At 43.7% G+C, this 18,337-nt stretch overlaps 1 protein-coding gene across 3 annotated transcripts in view; it reads right to left on the minus strand.

The window, feature by feature from the left end:
- NRG1 (neuregulin 1) overlaps positions 1–18,337 on the minus strand; it is a gene marked incomplete at both ends in the record, with an annotated part of 174,461 nt that overhangs the window by 87,775 nt on the left and 68,349 nt on the right. For 2 of the 3 annotated variants that reach the window (XM_084278957.1, XM_084278956.1), the window contains one exon: positions 9,280–9,907. The exons of the other annotated variant lie outside the window; for it this stretch is intronic. In XM_084278957.1, the coding sequence (XP_084135083.1) occupies positions 9,280–9,907 (628 nt within the window). Of the gene's footprint in view, positions 1–9,279; positions 9,908–18,337 lie in introns of those variants that run through there. 3 annotated transcript variants of the gene reach the window in all.

Here is an 18,337-nt window from a genome sequence, read left to right on the forward strand (position 1 = left end):
CCTGTATTGCAAGTCTGAGCACAAGTCTCTCCAAGCCCCTGCCTGTATCAACAGATCAGAAAGCCTTTTGTCATCCCTCTTGTCCTGTGCTCCTAAAAATTGACAACACAGTCACTAGTTCCTCTACGGTTGTCTCACCTTGATACACTTCATTTCCCTTGGGAAGGCAGTATTACCTTCACACTGTGAACTGTCCTGCTGAACCAACCCACAGCCCCAGAAATGCTATCTTGAAAACACAAACATGCCTTGAGAATCTTGGCTTTCTTGAAATTATTTGTCATTATGACTCTCTTGATGTAATTGTGCTTCTTAACTCCCCTGTCCAGTCATGATAAAAGATGCTTGGGCATCATGTGACCCTGCCAGGCTGCATCCATACAGCAGCCCCACTGCAGGACAGAAATGCAAGAGAATCAATGACATAAGCAAAGTGTCTTTAGGGTGGGTAGACAGGAACAATGCACAAACACCTAATCCTTCCCTCCCACAAACCCATGCTCTTGGGCTGTGCTGCTTTTGGAAGGAGGAACCAGATTTTGCAGGAGCTGAGACAATAAACTGAATGCAGGGCGAACTAATGAAGTGGCCTTTCAGCCAATAGTGCGAGAAGTGTCAGCAGACCACAGAGGGAGAAATCTTTGAAATCATGAGCAGAAGTCAAGCAAATAGGGGGAGCCTGCACAGTTAAAACAATTGAGCTGACCTCTGGTCCAGCCAAGAAGCCTTGCTGAGTGCATACTTCAGAGCAGGATGAGACCAGCTGGGGAATGAAAGAGCTAAAACTCCTAAAATGCACACAGCGCTGCCAAGGACAAGTGATGTTGGTCTTTTCTTCTCTTGACTCACCCTTAGGATCATTGTTTCATCCAAATAAGAAGCAGCATGAGACCTCGAGGGTCAAGAACCAGGACAGTGAGGGACCCTGTATGTGTTAGACATGGGTCTGACACTCTGACTGGACATAATTACTTATTTACTGTTTAACATATTAAACAAACACCGGTGCTACTTAGAGCAGCTTGGGTGCTTCTAAACAGTCACCGGGAGACTGAACAGTTTTTGTCCTTTGTTGGGATTTAGGACTAGTCCCTGTATAAGTATCATATCAAAATTACAGCTCTATTTTCTGAAAACTAAGAAAGTGTGAAGGAGGATGAAATAATTCAAGGACTGCAAACAGTTCCCTCCACAGAGAGAATTATGGACTTCAGCTTGCCAGTCCTGTCAAAAAAGCTTATCTAAAGCTGAGCTGATTACAGTGTATGTGCACCTTTGTGAGAGGAAAATACACAGCATGGAAGAGCTTCTTAATCTAGGATACAAAGGTGCAAATGAATGAATGGCCAGAATACAAACATGCATTATCAAAGTCAAGGTAGGCAGTTCTGTTTAGAAGAGAAGCTAGGATAAGGGAAAAGGTGGATGCTGTCTTGCTCTCGGTCTTAAGATTACAGACGGTGGGGCTCTGCAATAAAACTTAAGTCAGGAAGATGCTTATCATGTAGGTTATGGATATGAACATCCCAATTCTCTGCTAGGCCGCAGAGAGCTACAAACCTGAGAACCTTTATGCCAGTGAAAATTCAGGGCATTTCATTCAAGCTGAAACCTGAATTAATTACCCAGATTAATTTAGTATAATGAAAAGCCTGAGCTTCTCTTCTTGAAATCCAGTTCCAGTAGCTTTACAGTGGCTTCCAGTTACCACCTTAGAAGATTTAAGTCATTTTTTATAAGCTTGGAGTCTTCTTTTTTTTTTTTTTTGAAAAGAGAAAGGCTTTTGAACAAGCTTGATACTCCTTTTTTTTCTCCTTTGATCTGTCTAATCACATGAATTAATTGACTGTTAAAAATTGTAAAATTCAAATCTCTTTCAGGAATCCCATAGAAATACTGAACTATGTCATGAATCATGCTTAAGATCATTGCTTCATATACTCCCCCCAGTGCCATGTGACTACCAAGCCAGTATTGATTTCCTTTCATCTCAAAAACTGAAGCAATATTCATTGCCAAAATAAAAAGCTGTCTGAGTTATGAGAATGCACTGCCAGCAAGTTCCAGGATGAAGCATAGATATAAAAAAGAAAAAGTGGGGGAGGGGGTAGTGAAAGCATATGTGAAAAAAAATGAATATACTCTGTGAGAAGATATAAAGGCTTTCTTAATAAAAAAATACAGAAGCAAGGGTAATAAATGGATGCCACAATACCACCGATCTTGTCTGGAGTTGGATGGACATTGCCTTTGGTTTATCTTAGAGCAGTGCTGAATAGTGGCCAGTCATGTCTCACTGGATTTGTTCCTTCCCATTTCCCCCCAGCTAGAACCTATCCTTTTGTCTCAGTTACTAAGACTATATTGATATGGAAAGGCAGAAATGAGAGATGGGAGAAGACAGGACAGGCTGTAAATAAGCAGACTTTGCATTGCCCAAAAATAATGCATAGGTATTTCTCCCTTGCTGCTTTCAAGAGCTCTCTAATTGCCAAACAACAGTCATGTTCAGGCTCTTGAGTTTAATGTGTACCTCCTGCTGAGACTGGTATTCATGTAACATTTTAACGTGAAAGATCAAGACGTGATTCACAGCGCTTACTCTCCAGGAAACTGAAATCCCTGCAGTATGAACCACAAAGTTATCCAGTGTTTCTACTATAAAGGAATCCACACAAAGGCAGCATCTGCTCCACTCTGTGGTCTGCCTGGGGAGGAAGAGGGCAGAAGATCTTAGCAGAAGATACTCTAAAATCGCCTACCCATTTCCAAAGCTACACACCATGACTCAGTGATTCCTTAATTTCATGTAGCCTGAACACAATCTGAAGCACAAAGACTCCTGTCTTTGATTGACTTAGACCCTTTGAACAAACAAGACATCTTTGGTCCAAACAGATTCCTCAAAGGAAGCGATACTCTTTCCTCAGTCAGGGAAAGCCTTTTCACCTAACAATGCCTCATCCTAGACGAAGCAGGGTTTTTCCTTCCAGAAGACTTTCATCACCTGCTGTGGCATCTTCTAGGGCTTCCTTTTTCTGCCAGAGCAGTGTCTGCCCAGGTACTGTCTACAGTAGACTGGCATCACATATGCTCTCCCTGAACCAGCTGCCTCATTGCATTGCTATTGATTCCGAGTTGGATTTCTGCAGCAAATCTATTGCATTTCCATTAGCAAGATTGCAAATGATGAAAACGCTCATTTATATCATTCCAGCTCTGCTTCACAATTAACCTGATACTTAGCCTCCAGCAAGCCAAATTCTGCCGTCTCATCTGATGCTGAGAAAGTTCCACAAGGTTTCTCTGCACCTGAAAGCTAGGCACGGCAAATCTGAGGTGGGCTGCTGTGTATGTTTATTTGCAGTGCCTGGATAGGAATTAAAACATTTTGCATACACATAAAATGCATACTGAAGGATGATAATTTCAGACCCCTACAGTGGAAATCCAAACCCTGGGTGTTGTTAATACATCAATTTTTAGTAAGTTTTGCTCATTAACTTATGATGTAGTACAGGTCCAGATATCCTTTTTAATAAAGAAACAATGGCCATATAGTCCATATAGCTGTTGTATTTCCTATGCTGACATACGTATATAAATGAGGAGGGATACCACTCAGAAGTTCCAAGTAGCATGACTACCTAAGATTATTCTCAGTGAAGTTAACAAGGTAAAACAAAGCTTTGAAAAAAGAAATACAAGTGCAGACTAGTATTTTGCTCTGAGAATTTCTGTTTGTTATTAAGAAAAAATACTTCAGCCAAAACCTGCTTTTTCCTCATCATGCTTTGGACATGATGGGTGGTGTACCACACCCATGAGGTAGTTTTGACCATGAATTTGGGGTGCTTGTCCAAGAGAAAGAAATGCAGGACTGATCAGTTCAGTCCTCTGCATGCTAAGTAGAAGAACTGTTCCTATGCAGGCAATGAATGTTAAAAAAGGAAGGTGGTAGAGATACAAAGAGATACAAAAATACACAAAACAATAAATTTGTCTGAACAAACTGTGTGCTTGTTGAGGGCATTTTAAAGACAGTGTGACAAACTGGGCTGTGGAGAGGAAGTCTCAGTTACCACTTTAGAAGGCTTAACGGACCTGAACTCCATAAAAATTACAGTGTCTTATGCATCTCACCCCACCAGCCCCAATCCCTATTCACTCCGAATGTTCCTGCCACAAGCAAGCACATCTGTAAGTCACCATGACCTTTGGGGCAACAGAAGTATTTCAGGGAAATACAGACTGGCTGGCTCAATGCAGAGTGCAGTGGCACTTGTTTTATTGCTGCTTGTTAATGGAGGCCCAGTTGTGTCTCCAAGGCTTACTGAGATCAGCATCTCTTTATTGCACTCTTGAGTTAGGCTCAGAACTTGTCTGGTATCTTAACCATGTTTAATTATAACTTCCATGTGCACGTCACAGGAAAGGCATGGCTTTCAGAATGAGTCTTCATATCATATAGCAGATAGGAACTTAGAAACTGAACTGCAAGATGTTTCTCCCTGTACACTCATCAGAGAAAGAGACTTCTGCTGGGCTCACACTGGGAATTGCCTGGGGGAGGTCCCTTCCTTTGTGCTGAATAGGAAGCTGAAGCCTGCTTAGCTTCTTAATGTAGGCACATTAAGTCAGGTGTCTGAAGCTGAGCAACATCAGTGTTTTACCAGAAATGGAGCAACTTCAGCTTTAAGGTGCTCTCCTCCTGCATCTTCAAGCTTTGGGGAGAAAAGCAATCTCCCTTGTGGCTCTGCCCTGCATAATAACAGTGAGCTCAGAAAAGGCTAGTGTACAGTCTGTGCTGCATCACCTGCTCTCCCCTCCTGTGAGTACCATGCACCACAGCTCTCCGAGACATCCCTGACCTTGACTTAGACTTACTTAGACTGTTTCAAGCAAAAGAACAAACACCATGTGAAGCTGCTACAAACAAACCTTTGCTGTCCATAAATTGAAGACTTCAGATGGGCTGCAGCACCTATGACTGGAGGGAGATGTTCCCTCCAGCATGACACAGGTAAAACACCGACCTTCACAGATCACAGTGTATAGGAGAAGGGACATCAAATACAGGGCTGAGAAAGAACAATCAGAGGTGGAAGAAGGAGGGAGAAATGGCAAGAAATATTTATGGTGTGACACCAAAACAAGGGACAGGATAGGTTTCTTTTAATTTCTCTCTATCCCTAGCTCAAAAAAGACATGAGAAATTCATCCATTGTGCCTGGATAACTTTGGAAGAGACCTGAGACCATTTCCTAGGTAAGCACACACCACTGGCCCTCAGAAGCACTCTCTTAACACTTTTTCCATCAAGGATGAGAAAGCAGCAGCCTTTGCTGATGTTGACCCAGAACCGATGAAGTGGCAGGAGAAGCAGTGAAGGAGCAGTCCCAGCCAGGGGCAGCTGGCAGGAGTGCACAGCCTTTTGGCGCTTTACCATGTTTTCCAGGTGAGGGCCAGCAGCAGTGAGGTAGGAAGGAGCCCTGTCCGTGCCCAAGGAGCATACACAGGCCCTGTGCTGCATCCCCTATCCCACCTCTGCATGTTACAGCCACCAAACTCAGTGGACACAAAGGTAGGGAGAGGCAAACATGCCTGTTGGTGACTTACTGGCCATCAGTATGGTGGGAGGCATATAGCTGTCCTGTTAGCTCACAACACCAAGGTGGTCAGGGAAGCCGAAAACAGAAAGGACACGGGGTCATCATGGCTGTGCCACCACAGCAGTGCATTCTCTGGACCCTACTTGTCTACTCAGCATTTTGCCCTACTCACAGAAAGCCACTCCAGCAAAGTCCTTATGCTGTGGTGAATGTCCAGCTCTGCCTCTTGTGTGCCCCACAGCACCTGATCAAGTCAGGGAAGATCCAATCCCAAAGCCAAGGGCTTGGGCATCTCTGCTTTGGGGCAGACCCAAGATGCAGGAGCACTGCACTCCTTTGGCAGAGCTGTGCCCCCAGAAAGGCAATGGCAAATGGATCTTGGTGGGTGGTTTGAGGGGAAACCCACTTAAGTGGAAAGAGAAGGTATTCAGAAGACCAGTAATGAGGGGAGTGGCTGGTTTGCAGACATATAGATGCAGTTATTACAGAAACACAGTTTTCACAGTACTACAGATCCACATCTATTATCAGCCTGGGTAAAGGGTAGAACTGTATTTAAAGGTGATAGTGTAGGAAGAAGTAAAATTTAGCTCCTGAACTGTGTTAGCGCTTTTGCAATCTGCATGTCTTCTCAGAGGGAGGGAGATTGTAGGTTAGTGTGTAATATATCCTGCTTGTAATGAAATCTTCTCTGGTGTAATTATGATAAGATTGACACGCTCCCTAAATATGGGAATGCTTTAAAACATTCACCTTTCCTTTCTGTTCCAGCAGAGGAGAAACGATATTGCAATGTAAAACAGAAACCAAACAGAAAGGAAGAGATTATTTATGTATTGATAAAGGGCAAAGTATAATAATAGGAGTGAGACCAGTCTTGAATCTAATGCACCAGACACAATTACTAGGATTGTCTCTCTTCTGCTTTCTCTCTCAGGCTCCAGGAGAAAGAAGAATCAATTAGCTCTCAGCAGACTATGACCTTGAAGGATACAGTTCTAAGGGGAATATGCTGAGTAAGACAGAAAAGAGAGGAGAAGAAGAGAAAAGGATTTGGAAGCTCATGGAAGGGTTCTGGTTCAGAAACAATACATCTGCCACAGAATATGAGATGTGATGGGGTTTTTTTAATTATTATTTTTGCAGTGGATAAAAAGTTTATCGACACAAAAGTGGCTTTCTGAGAACAAGTTACCTCACTCTGCCTGAAATGGAAAAAAGGACACAGAGAAGGAAAAGGGACAATCCAATTTGCAGATGCTATGTTCAAAGCCATCTCTCCGAGAATTTTATAGCTGTCAAAGGTATTCATATTAAAAAAAAAGTATCACTAGTGCAATCTGTCAACCTCTCCAACAAATCTTGCTCTACATGAAACACAATGATGTGTTTGAAATGCAGCTGCTTCAAAACCCCCAAGACAGTGCTTTAAAAAAAAAAAAAAAAAAAAGAGTTCTTTAAATACCTCTTCAAATTCTTGGGCAGATCTTCTGCCATGTACTTTTACAGCTATATTTTCTTCTTTTTCTTTCCAGGCAATTGCAGACCCTTGCATAGTCAGAATTATGTGCCACAGTTAGAGTAAATGCTGTCTACACAACCATCTCTCTCAGAGCAATCAAAACTTGACCTGCTGCTGGTTCTCCCTCTCCTTTCTGTCTGTATCTATCTGGAAGTCTATGGTGTCTTAAAACACATTTATGTTAAGAAAATTAAAGCAACAGGTAAAATAATAGAAACAAACCAAAAAACTCAATCCAATCACCTTATTTCTGGATAACCTTTTATTTCCTAGATATGAGCATATCCGAACACAGACAATGGCTTTTTTTTTCAGTGACTGCTCCAGAGAATCTCTTCCCACAATCCCCTCCCCCCCCACATCCCTTCATTTACTGCAGAGATGAGTTTGTGGAAATTCAAGAGGGTGAGGGCTGTCTTGTCATAACCAGCTTTTGTTTGCTTCTCCCTCTTACGCAAAAGAAGTCATTTTGACCTGATGGTGGTCCATGATCACTGAGTGAAGTAAAGAATACTGTCATATCTTTAATGTCAGATGATATTTGCACTACAAAAAAGATTCACTGCATCAAAAATAATAATTTTTAAAAATATCACCTAGTATAGTTCTATTTTAACTGTAAAGGTGGTTAAATGTCCCAATAATTCAAGTAATGATGTCTTACCTCCCACAGACAAAGCCCCCTGTCATTTAACTGTAGTGCAATACTTCCCTGTTAGACTGTTTCCATCAGACAAATTACTTTAAATTCAAAGGCTGGATGTCACCCATTACCTAAGCAAAAACCAGCAGGGTTTCTACAGGAGAACTTAAAATTTTCTTTCAGTGATTTGGAATTGATGTTCAGGCCTGACTCTCAGCTGGACGTACCTCCACTGAAAGCGCTGTAGTTATGCTCATTTTCACCAACAAGGTGGTCAGCCTGAAATGTTGTATCTAATCCAATTGCCACATTATCTATTCTGAGCTAAATCCTAGTGGGGCTAAACTCTACAGTGAACTTCTGGTGACTTCAGGGCTCCAGAGTGAGTTCCAGTACGTACCACCTTCAAGGTGGCCATCCTGCAGCATTACTGAGAAGGCACAAGGGAGAATAAAAGTGGTGGGGTCTTGCAAGCCAATTTACAAGGAACAAAGTTGCTCATTCTGATCACTGCAGCTTTCCAAAGGAAACATCAGCCCTGTGCTCTTGGCACAATGGTGCGTTGATTTCCCTTTTACTAGAGTTGCACAGTTTTACAGAGCTCAGGAATTGCTGGCTTGATCTGATCGAGAGTTGATGGGTTAAAATTATGAATGTCAAAGAAATTACACTTCAGCAATGCGGTACTTTGATGTTTTATGATTGCTACTGGAAAAACAATGCAGGTGCCTTGGATATTTTTTCCTTTAAAGATGAGCAAAGACTAATTTAGAAACCGACCCCTCCTGCATCAGCCAGAATGCTTTCCTGAAATGCTCTACAGAAGTCACTGAGGCAATGTCTGAGAAACATGTTTAACAAGAATCGGCTTGTGGAGGAGAGGAAAGACACAGAGAAATGTGTCCTGTGCTCTTAAGAGAAAGGGAAAGATCATAAACTAACTGCTAAGTTAGTAATTTCTGGTCTCTAGCTACTTCAAATACGCTGTTGTTCTTTCCCAATGTTCTCCCTGACTGTTTCAGCAGGATGACAGGGATGTCTGCCAGCAACAGACTTCAGGAAGGAGGTAGCAGAAATGCTTTGCAGGCAAGGCAAAGAAAATGAACACACTTGGAAGATCTAGCACAGGATGCAAATCAAATTTATAAGAAAAATACACTGATAGACTTTGTGGAATAGGTATCAGATAAGCCCTTGAAGTAAATCACATACTTCTCTACAAGTCGATGCAGAGAAAAGGGCCACACAGGGACTTTACAAAGTCCCAAATGAAGCCCTCCATATTGCCATGCACACACTTCAGCACTAAGTTCAGAGGTCCTTAGGAGCTCTCCTCAGAAGGTAACCCATGCTATACCCATCCTAGCACATGTAAACTTTGCATGCCAATCCTGTGTCCTACTTGAGGACAATTGCAGAACAGGCAAGGGCCTTTTTTCTTTCTTTCTTTTTTTTTTTTTGTCTTTTAAGGAAAAACAAAGAAACACATAGCTTCTACTTACAAAGTTTTGGAGCAGCTTGGAGATTGGTTTCTGTTGCTTGTGCCTGAGATGCTGTGGTAGGCTCCAGGGCGGGTGGTGACAGCGAAGGTGCAGCAGAGGACAACAACCCAACATTTAGGATGCGGTTATACAGAGAAGGCTGGAGGAACGGTTTGGAGGGCACGAGCGAGCTGTCAGTTTGCACTGTCACTTCAGCCTTGCTCTTGGGGCTAGGTACAGGGAAGGGTGAGGCATACACCTCCGAAGGCACCCAGGCAGACAGAGCTGTAGGATCCACAGCGCTCTTTGGGTCTTGTCCTATCCTCCCAGGGTCAAGGTGGGTAGGAGAGTCATACTCAAAAATCTTGTCCACAAAGACCCACTTGAGGCCAGCAATGCAGAGGCAAAGGCTGAGCAGGCAAGCCAGGATAGGGGCGATGCAGATCTTTTCAGAGTTGAGGCAGCCCTTCAGTCGCTCTGCCTCCAGGCACACACAGCAGGTCGTGGCAAGGCCTGCTATCCCCTGGACCCTCCTGTCCTCTCTTTGGGTCCCCGGCATGTTCTCCTCAGCCGGGAGCCCGTTGAGGGACGCATCAGGGCTCAGCTGAGCTGAGGGGCTGGGGAAAGTGTCGGCAGCTACTTCAGACATGTTTAAGCATCAACTCTCAAACAGCTCACCTCCAAAAGGCCTTAACTCTATCACAGTCCATTACTGTGAGACACAGACAAAAAGAGATGGTAGTAATAGTCACAGCGCTCTGCAAAAATCACAGAGTGGGAGTCAACAAAAGGTCCGAGCTCAGCAACATCATCCAAACTGAAGAGGAGTAATGTACAGGAAAAACAAGATCCCCTCTATCCCTCCCTGCCTTTGAGCCCTCTGTCGCTCTCTCTGCCTCTCTGAAGCAAGAGTAGCTTTGCTTTTACTGAGCTCCCGTTTGCTGGCCACTTTTATAATTCCTTAAACACCTCTCAAGCAATTCCAGCTCTTCTGCGGGAGGGAAGAAACATCTCCCCAAAAGCAAGCACAACAAAACAAAACAGGGGGAAGGAGAGTGAGGAGAGAAAGAAAACCACAAACACGGAACAAATTGATGGATTAAGTGAACCAATAGCCCAGAGCGAAAGGCAAGACTCTCACCTTGAGCATCTGAGGCTGGTATCTGCTTAGACGAGGAAAACAATTGTCATGCGGTAGAAGGAGCAAGAGCAAAATCTGTAACAACAGCGGCAGCGGCAGAAGTGACAGTAGCAGCAGCATCCTGTCGTGTTACAGCGGCGGCTGAAAGAGGCTGAATCATTACAGAGCAGCAGGTGCTCGCTGTCTGAGCATCACTGCAAACAATATCATTACACAGAGGTTTGAAAGGAAGAGCGATGCCAAGACGGTGGTAACTCCCTTTCTCTCCCCTCCCTCTTTGTCCTTCTTGAATGCTCATTCACTTTCCTCCTTCCCCCCCCCACCCCCACCCCCCCCACCCCCCGCCCTCCCACCCCGCTCCCCCAGCCCCCTCGCAGCCTGTTTCCCTGATGTACAGACTCGCTCCTTCCTCCCCCACCCTACCCCCGCCCTCTGCAGGGCTGGTCTGAGGGAAATCAGTACACCCAGCAACGCAGGACTGTCAGTGACTTCCTATTTTATCCAATTAGGAGGAATAAAGGCCATCAAATCAAAGGGAGGGAGCGGGCTGGCGCGCAACTCCTGCTCGCTCCCTCTCTCCAGCCGGAGCGCGGCCGGAGGCGTCGGCCATCGATGACACACAGTCCTCCGGCGAGGACCGGGTGTCGGTAGGAGCTCTTCGGGTTGGACTGGGCTCGCTCAGTCTGATATTTGATCTCTCCCAGGGGGAAGACTGCTTTCCAGCAGCAGTTTCTCCCTGTCTGACACCTAGAGACAGCTTTTCTTTCCAAGCCCCTGAGTAAGTTTTGTTCACTAGGAATAATGATGGGTCAAGAAGAAGAAGAAGAAGAAGAAGAAGAAGGAAAAAAAAAAATCCCAAAACATTCCTTCCTCTGACAAATTTGCATTCAAGATATTACAAAGAAGTTTGCATATTTTTCCAGCCTCATTTCCAAAACTGAAAAAGGAAAGACTTCACACTGAAGCCAGCTACTGAAAAAAGCAAAGACTTCACACTAAAGCCAGCTCCTGAACATACTTTTCAAGAGCTGGCATGTTGCTGTCACAGATCCTCACTCCCCCTTAGACTTAAAAAAAAAAAAAAGAAAAAATTATTAACAAGGCTTCAGCTTTGTTCTTAAAGTTGCCTATCATTCCTCACCTCTAGCAACACCTAGCACTGAATCCCATGTCTACTGGTGTACTGACTGTAATGCAGGGATAAATCAAAGGTACAGTTAACATAGTGAAAGTAAGATTAGAACCTACTCCATTGCCCGTCTCTTCTGTCTCCCACAGAAAAGTATACCTGTGTAGCAATGCAGACATACATAAAGAAGGAGAGGGGCTTTTAACACAATTGCTGGGTCCTTGGAGTAGGTGAAAATCTTTTGTATTATAGATTTGACAGCATGAATCCCCCACTCTCCTTAGTATAAATGGTTGCAGGATGCATAAGGAAACCAAGAATCAGACACTAAAAATGCCATGAACTTCTTTTTGCTGGTGCCTTAGTCAGGCATTCGAAAGGTAATTTCTATTGCAGTTACGTATCTTTGGTAGTAACAAAAAAGACATCTGTCTCTACCCATCTCATCTCTCTGCTTCCAACTCTCTCCTCCCACTGACTTTCATAGGAACATTAGTAACATTCATATAAAAAAAGACTTATCAAAATCTCAATGAATCCCATAGTGTTTTCACAGACTCTCCTGTCAAGGACTAATTGATGGATGTCTGATCACAAAGCTTCCTGTGAGTCTGTAGTAGCCAACTGAAGTAATAATGATACTACTGCATTCAAGTGCCTGGAGAATATACCTTAAAGCACAGTCAGTGATAACACTCTCCGGAAGAATGTAAAAAGATAAATCATCATACAATCTAGTCTACATTATCACTGAAGTGTCCGGTCCTCAGGTTAATGATGTGATCAGTAACCTCATATAGAATGAATGACTTGCATTGTATGTTTACATATGTGGCTCCTCTTATTACAAAGTACAGGTACTGGTAGTATTCTGTATGAGTGCAGCCTCTTTCAAGTATCACAAAACCTATTCGAAACAGCAGTAACAACACAGACGCAATGGAAAGGGTAACATCACAGCAACACTGCAATGACAGATGTGGTGGTCTGGGAGTAAGCAAGGTTTCTAGGAAAAGGATGAATCTCTTATTAGATTAACTGATAAATCTGGGAAAACCAGATATGTTTTTGCACACACAAGTTGCTCCTCAATGCGAAGCTGAAGCATTACTCCTCAAAGTAATGCACAAGTTGAGAACCAACTGGGAACATTCTCTTCATTGCACAGATGAGATACTACAGCATCTGAGTGCTTGGCACAAGCTTTTAAAAATATCTTGCCTCCTTTATCCACGTGTACTTTTTCAACCTTCCTATTTCCAGTGAGAAAATTTTCCTTGCTTCTCTGAGCTTGTGTTTAATCCACTGCCCTGTCTACATTTCCCTGCACCAGGCAAACTACTCATTTTCTGACTTCTGCCTGACTACTGTCCAGCCTATCTGCATTTAGCTGCTCTCCTTTAAATCACGTTTTTGCTTTCCTCACATCTTTCTAGAAATGAGGTAAATAGGAATGCATGTGGAGATCTTGCACCTTTCTTACAAAGGTTGCCATGAAGTTAAAGTAATTATGCACAATGCTACACAGCTTGACGGAGATAAGGATTGTTACCAGTTCAGACCGTGGGCTGCCTCCTCTCTGTCTGTACACAATGCCCCGTGGAACCTCAGAGCCTCTTCTCCCACGAGCCCGGTGAGGTCGCTTCCCGGAGCCCTCCCTGCATGTGGGTGCTTTGTCCCCCTCCTCACCGCCGGCGAGGCTGTGAACTCGCAGGGACCGGGCAAGGGCTGTGCCAAAGGGGTCTCGCCTGCCTGCCTGCCTGCCTGCCTGCCTGCCTGCCTGCCTGCCCCTGTCGTGCTCTCCCTCCTCCCGCAGCCTCCCCCTCCTTCGCCCTCTCGGCTAAATGGCGCCAGGACAGCTTCTGCTACCTCCGTTGCTTTTTCATTCTCTTCTCCACCGGCCAGGGCCCAGCCTGCCTGCACCATATCCTCCCGGAACGCAGCCACTCCAGCCCCTCCCGCCGCCTCCGCGGCCGCAGCATCTCCGTGGGGCCTGGCTCCCCTCCAGGCTGCAGTACTCTCCTCTGCTGCAGGTCCCTTCCCCCGCGGCACCTCCAGACCTGGCGCGCAGGATGCCTGCTTCAGCATCGCGCCAGTTCTGCTCAGACATCCTCCTCCTTCTCGCGTCCCCCTCCCCAGGGAAGCCCGCGGAGCCGCTTTTCCCCCAGCCTGCAGCTGCGGGGTGCTGGGGTTTGCGTCGAGAGGAGCAAGGCGGCACCCTGCCTTCGGAGGTGCCTAGCGGCTCCCCGGCCAACAAGGGAGAAAGGCAATGCTGAATCATCGGCCAGGCTGCTTCCCTGGCCCGGCTCCACAGGTGGCCGAAGAGCGGGGCTGCGGCGATGCTGACACCCGATACTGCACGGGGCTGCCTCCTCTCAGCACCTTTTGGACAAAAGTGCAACCCCATGGTCTTCACTGTACCCGGGTTGCTAATGGAGGATGCTGCCTTTCGTGCCAGCTCTCCTGGCTGTGGTAAAGGCTGATGGTGTCTGACTTTGGGTCTGATGATAGGACCATAAACTAGTTCGCTGTTTTTGGGGTTCCCTTCTGCTCCCCATCCCCCCAACAATACAGAAATACTTTCTTGTATCTGCAGTCTTGAGCCTTTTACATTTGTGTAGTGACATGCTAGCACTGCCTTCCCATGCCTAAAAATGGGGTTTGGCCCCGCCTGGAGAAGAGTGCATTGGAAAAGAGTCAGCTATTGGTTAACAGAAAGGGAGACCCTGGAAGGAAACAAGAGGGAGCATAGCCTTGGAGGTATAAAAATTTTACTAGGGTAGCCCACTGGTGGGCAATATGAAAGGATAAGGAAGGAAATCACTTGCCTGTTTGTAATAAGGTTAGATCCTTGTGCAAAGATTTATTTTTGGTTATTATGTGGCTTGGGTATCTCTGGCTTAGAGGAAAAAGTAGTGTGATTCCACACTAATGAAGCTAACCTCTGACTGAGATTTGGACTCTTGCCATATGTAAGTGACAGGTTGAAACTCAGAGGCTTACAAAACTGTAATTTTATTTTGTGGAGTGCTTTTTGCAAAGAATCAAGTGTTATTTTGCTAAATTCCACTCCCAAAATATTCAAGGAGAGACACAAAGCCAAAGTCAGTATTAACCTCCAGCCTGTGATGAAGATGAACAAGCTGTATCTGGTTCTCCAGTTTTTTAAAAGGAGGCTGATTTCATACTACCAAATAGCAGAGGACCATTCTCTCTGGCCAGACACAAAGATGTGAATAAAGCTTAAATAGATATCTGATCATAACTGACAACATCTTGCAAATTAAGCACAGCAAGTAACCATTTAACTTGGCTGACCCTTCGGTCATGCCATCATCAGACCCAAACCTACTGAAGATTTTGGAAATTAGGCTCATCAAGTCATTCACATAGAAGCCGTTGGATTTCAAATATCCATCTGCTTTTAATAAAGTCCCAGCAGTCCATGAAAAGATTCCCTTAATATTATCTACTTTATTGCAACTACTGATACATTAGGAAAGTAGAATATGTATCCAGAAGTGGTTATTCATGGCTCTGCTGGATCACAGTTTAAAAAAGGACGCTCAGAGGGCTATGCATCAATGCAGGGCAAGTGGTATCTCCCAAGACCGCTGTTTTCCTTTAAGATGCCAAATTTTCAGAAAGAACCAGCAATATGCAGTATCAACTACTTCATATGTTTGATTGCACTTCCTTTTTTCCATACATTGAGAAATAAAAAACTTTGTAACCAAGAAGCTAAAAAGAAAAAAAAATTGCATGATCATTAACAAGAGATTGATGAGGAAGATAAAAGGATCTCTTTTTATTGATTGCAGGCACTTTCTTCAAATTAAATAAGTGCACTATTTAAAGATGTGTGTGTGTGTGTGACCCAAAGCAACTGAGCAGTCTCAGTAAGCAGCATAACTGCCAGCAGTCATGATGTAGGAAGAGTGGGCTATCACACATGATGCAAGCAAGTCATTTGTTCCTCCTTTCAGTGCTTCACCAACCTCTCCCCTTAATCCATTTCACTTGGATTGATGCCAGCACTCTATCCTTCTGAGTCTTTCCAAAAGCTTTTACTAAAAACCTCTCAGCTCAAATGGCACAAGGAGAAAACTTCATTTTGCTTCTATACTGGTCCTGCCACTGGAACTGCAAATGTTAAAAAGGGACAGGCTGACCCAATACACATGACAGAACTGTTTGTGTGTCTCTGCCCATTCCCACCACTTTTTTCCTCTCTATTTTTGAAAACTCTCTGGCCATCTATGACTGTATGTGATGGAGGAGAAGAAACATTCAGTCTCTAAGAAAATGCAGGAAAGTGTGAGCAGTTAAAACATCAACTCAAGCACATATTCAGCCTTAGACATGAGGGAGGATCACTAATGTCAGCAGAATCATTAGTATGCTTAATTCATTTGGCATAAGAAGGCTGCTGTGGGAAGACCTCCTACCCTCAGATAAGACAGGAGACAGGGAAATGAAGAGGATGCATCCAAATCATCTCTGTATCCACAAGTCAAACTAACTATACTGGGATTTTTGCCCTGCCCATGTAGATGTGTTAGAAGCAGGTCCTCACACTAATACATTTCTTAGAAATCTCTGGAGCACAGAATAGAAACTTCAGTGCCTGTGAAAATATTAGAGAGCTCATGTTGTTTCTGTGGCAGTGTTTTCTGTATTGACATCACATGTGTACATTTACACCAGGCATTTACACCAGGAACTTGCTTTCTGTAAATAAAATAGCTGTGGCTTGCAGCTTGTGATTTGAAAAAACAACACAACTACAACGGCTGTTTCAAGAGATGTTTATACTTTAAATAGCTACAGCCAGTAATTGAAACTGAAAACTGCCATAAAATGGGCTGTTATTTCAGGGGAAACAAAAGGTTTTCTGAGTCCTTTCATCTTCAAGTGAAATGTGAGACACTGAGTTTCTTTCATCCTAATCAAAAGCAGAGCTAGTGGCACTACACAAGACACAGAAATCCAACATCAAACCATGAATGTCAGGAGTTTTCATCAATGGCACTGACTCATTCCACCAGCCTCTGCTCAGTCACAAAACTGGGATGATTCCTGCCACTGTTCAGGCTAATGTTAATTATCTCTGCCATGTGGTAAAGGAGCATTTAAGAGCTGCAAAGACATGTAATGTGTTTAGCTAGGCTCTTCTGCCTGGGGGCAGAAGCAGCAGAAAGACCATGTGCAGTTTTCTGGTCTGGTTTTTGTGTTGTTTTTTCTTTTCAGATCTGGCATCACCTTCATCTTGTCACTGGAGTCTCCAGCAGACCTGCTGGGACATCGTGATTGTTTATTTTCACATTGCAGCTGTGAGTTGGGGCAACATTTGTAGTCACGGGGCCCAGGCTCACTCATCAACTACTACCCACCTTGGTGCTCAAACACATATGCATGCCTGCATTTGAGCCACTGTATTCAGATGGATGAAATTCCTCATGGATGTTTGCGGGGCAGTGGCAATACTGCCACCTTGCACGAGCACAATTATGCAGTGTTTTGTGCTGGCCAGCCTTTACATTCACAGTGCTGCTGCTGCTGCTATGGGAGTCACTGGACGCTGATAATTTGAGTAAAGGTCTGAGAGCCCTAAATCAAGAAATTATCCCTACTCCATTGACCCTTGGTTAATAAAGTACTTAAATGTGCATGGAGTTAAACAAGTGGTGAAATGCCTTTCTGATTAGACGGGCTACATCATATATCTAAGTGCCTTTTTGAATCAGAGCCTAATTCAGGAACCAAAAAGGTATTTTGGAGCATAGTGCTGTAGTTTCACGATAAAGACAATTTGGCAACACTATCACTCTTTCTCCTGTCTCTCCCTTCTTTTTCCTCCCTCCATTCTGTGACCTGCACTAATTCAGTAACATTGTTCATGTGGGCAGGCTCTCAACTGGATCAGAGAACTAATTTTTGACATAACAATGGTTGTTTCAGGTTTTTTTGGTAATGGACAATCTTAGCAACTAATTCCCAGCCTCATCTCACAAAGATTATCAGACTGAAAGAATGGGGACAGGATCGTGTTCCAGGTGACAGAAGTTCCTTGATCTTGTCTTCTCAATAAAAACCTTACATAGTGAAACCATGCCCCATCCTGAATCTAAGCTTAATTTGTTTAGAATTTCATAGAAGATCCCAGCATCATACCTGTTATTTGAAAAGTCTTGACTTTACTTACTACACATTTAATTTTTTGTAAAGACAAAATTATTTTTGTACCTATTCCCAACTGTACACATTGTACACATTCCCAGCTGCTGCTGTTTAAAACTCAAGACCTTGAACATCACTTTAAAGTGTAATTTTCTAAATTTCAAATACGCATGGGCTTTTTTATAGAGTAAATCTCTTGTTTATATGTATGGTCAATAGTTTCACTATTAGAAAAACAAAAAGAAGGAACTCAAAGAGGTGCAGCCCGCCTACTGCATGTAAGAGTTTCTATACTATTAAATAAACAGGTATTAATGATCGGACATTGACATAATACTGGCTTAGATATGTAAAGCATGTCTTACAGCATAGCTCTACATTTAGACCCTGCAAACTTCAGAAATTGCTTGCAGAAGATGCTACAATTTCAGCTCAAGAACTGGTTTGCTTAACACCTTTCTGCAAATAGCTCCAAATAATGAATTTAATTTGCTTTATCCAACATCAAGATACTAGTTCAAGAACACTGGTTGGTTCAACTCTGGTCATGTTGATATGCAGCCTGATTATTCTCAAGTTAGCAGACTTGAGATATTTGCTCTTTAAAACAGATAAGCAACACGGTATTT

The sequence above is a fragment of the Gallinula chloropus genome, assembly GCF_964237585.1.
Source record: "Gallinula chloropus genome assembly, chromosome: Z".
Classification (NCBI taxonomy): Eukaryota; Metazoa; Chordata; class Aves; order Gruiformes; family Rallidae; genus Gallinula; species Gallinula chloropus.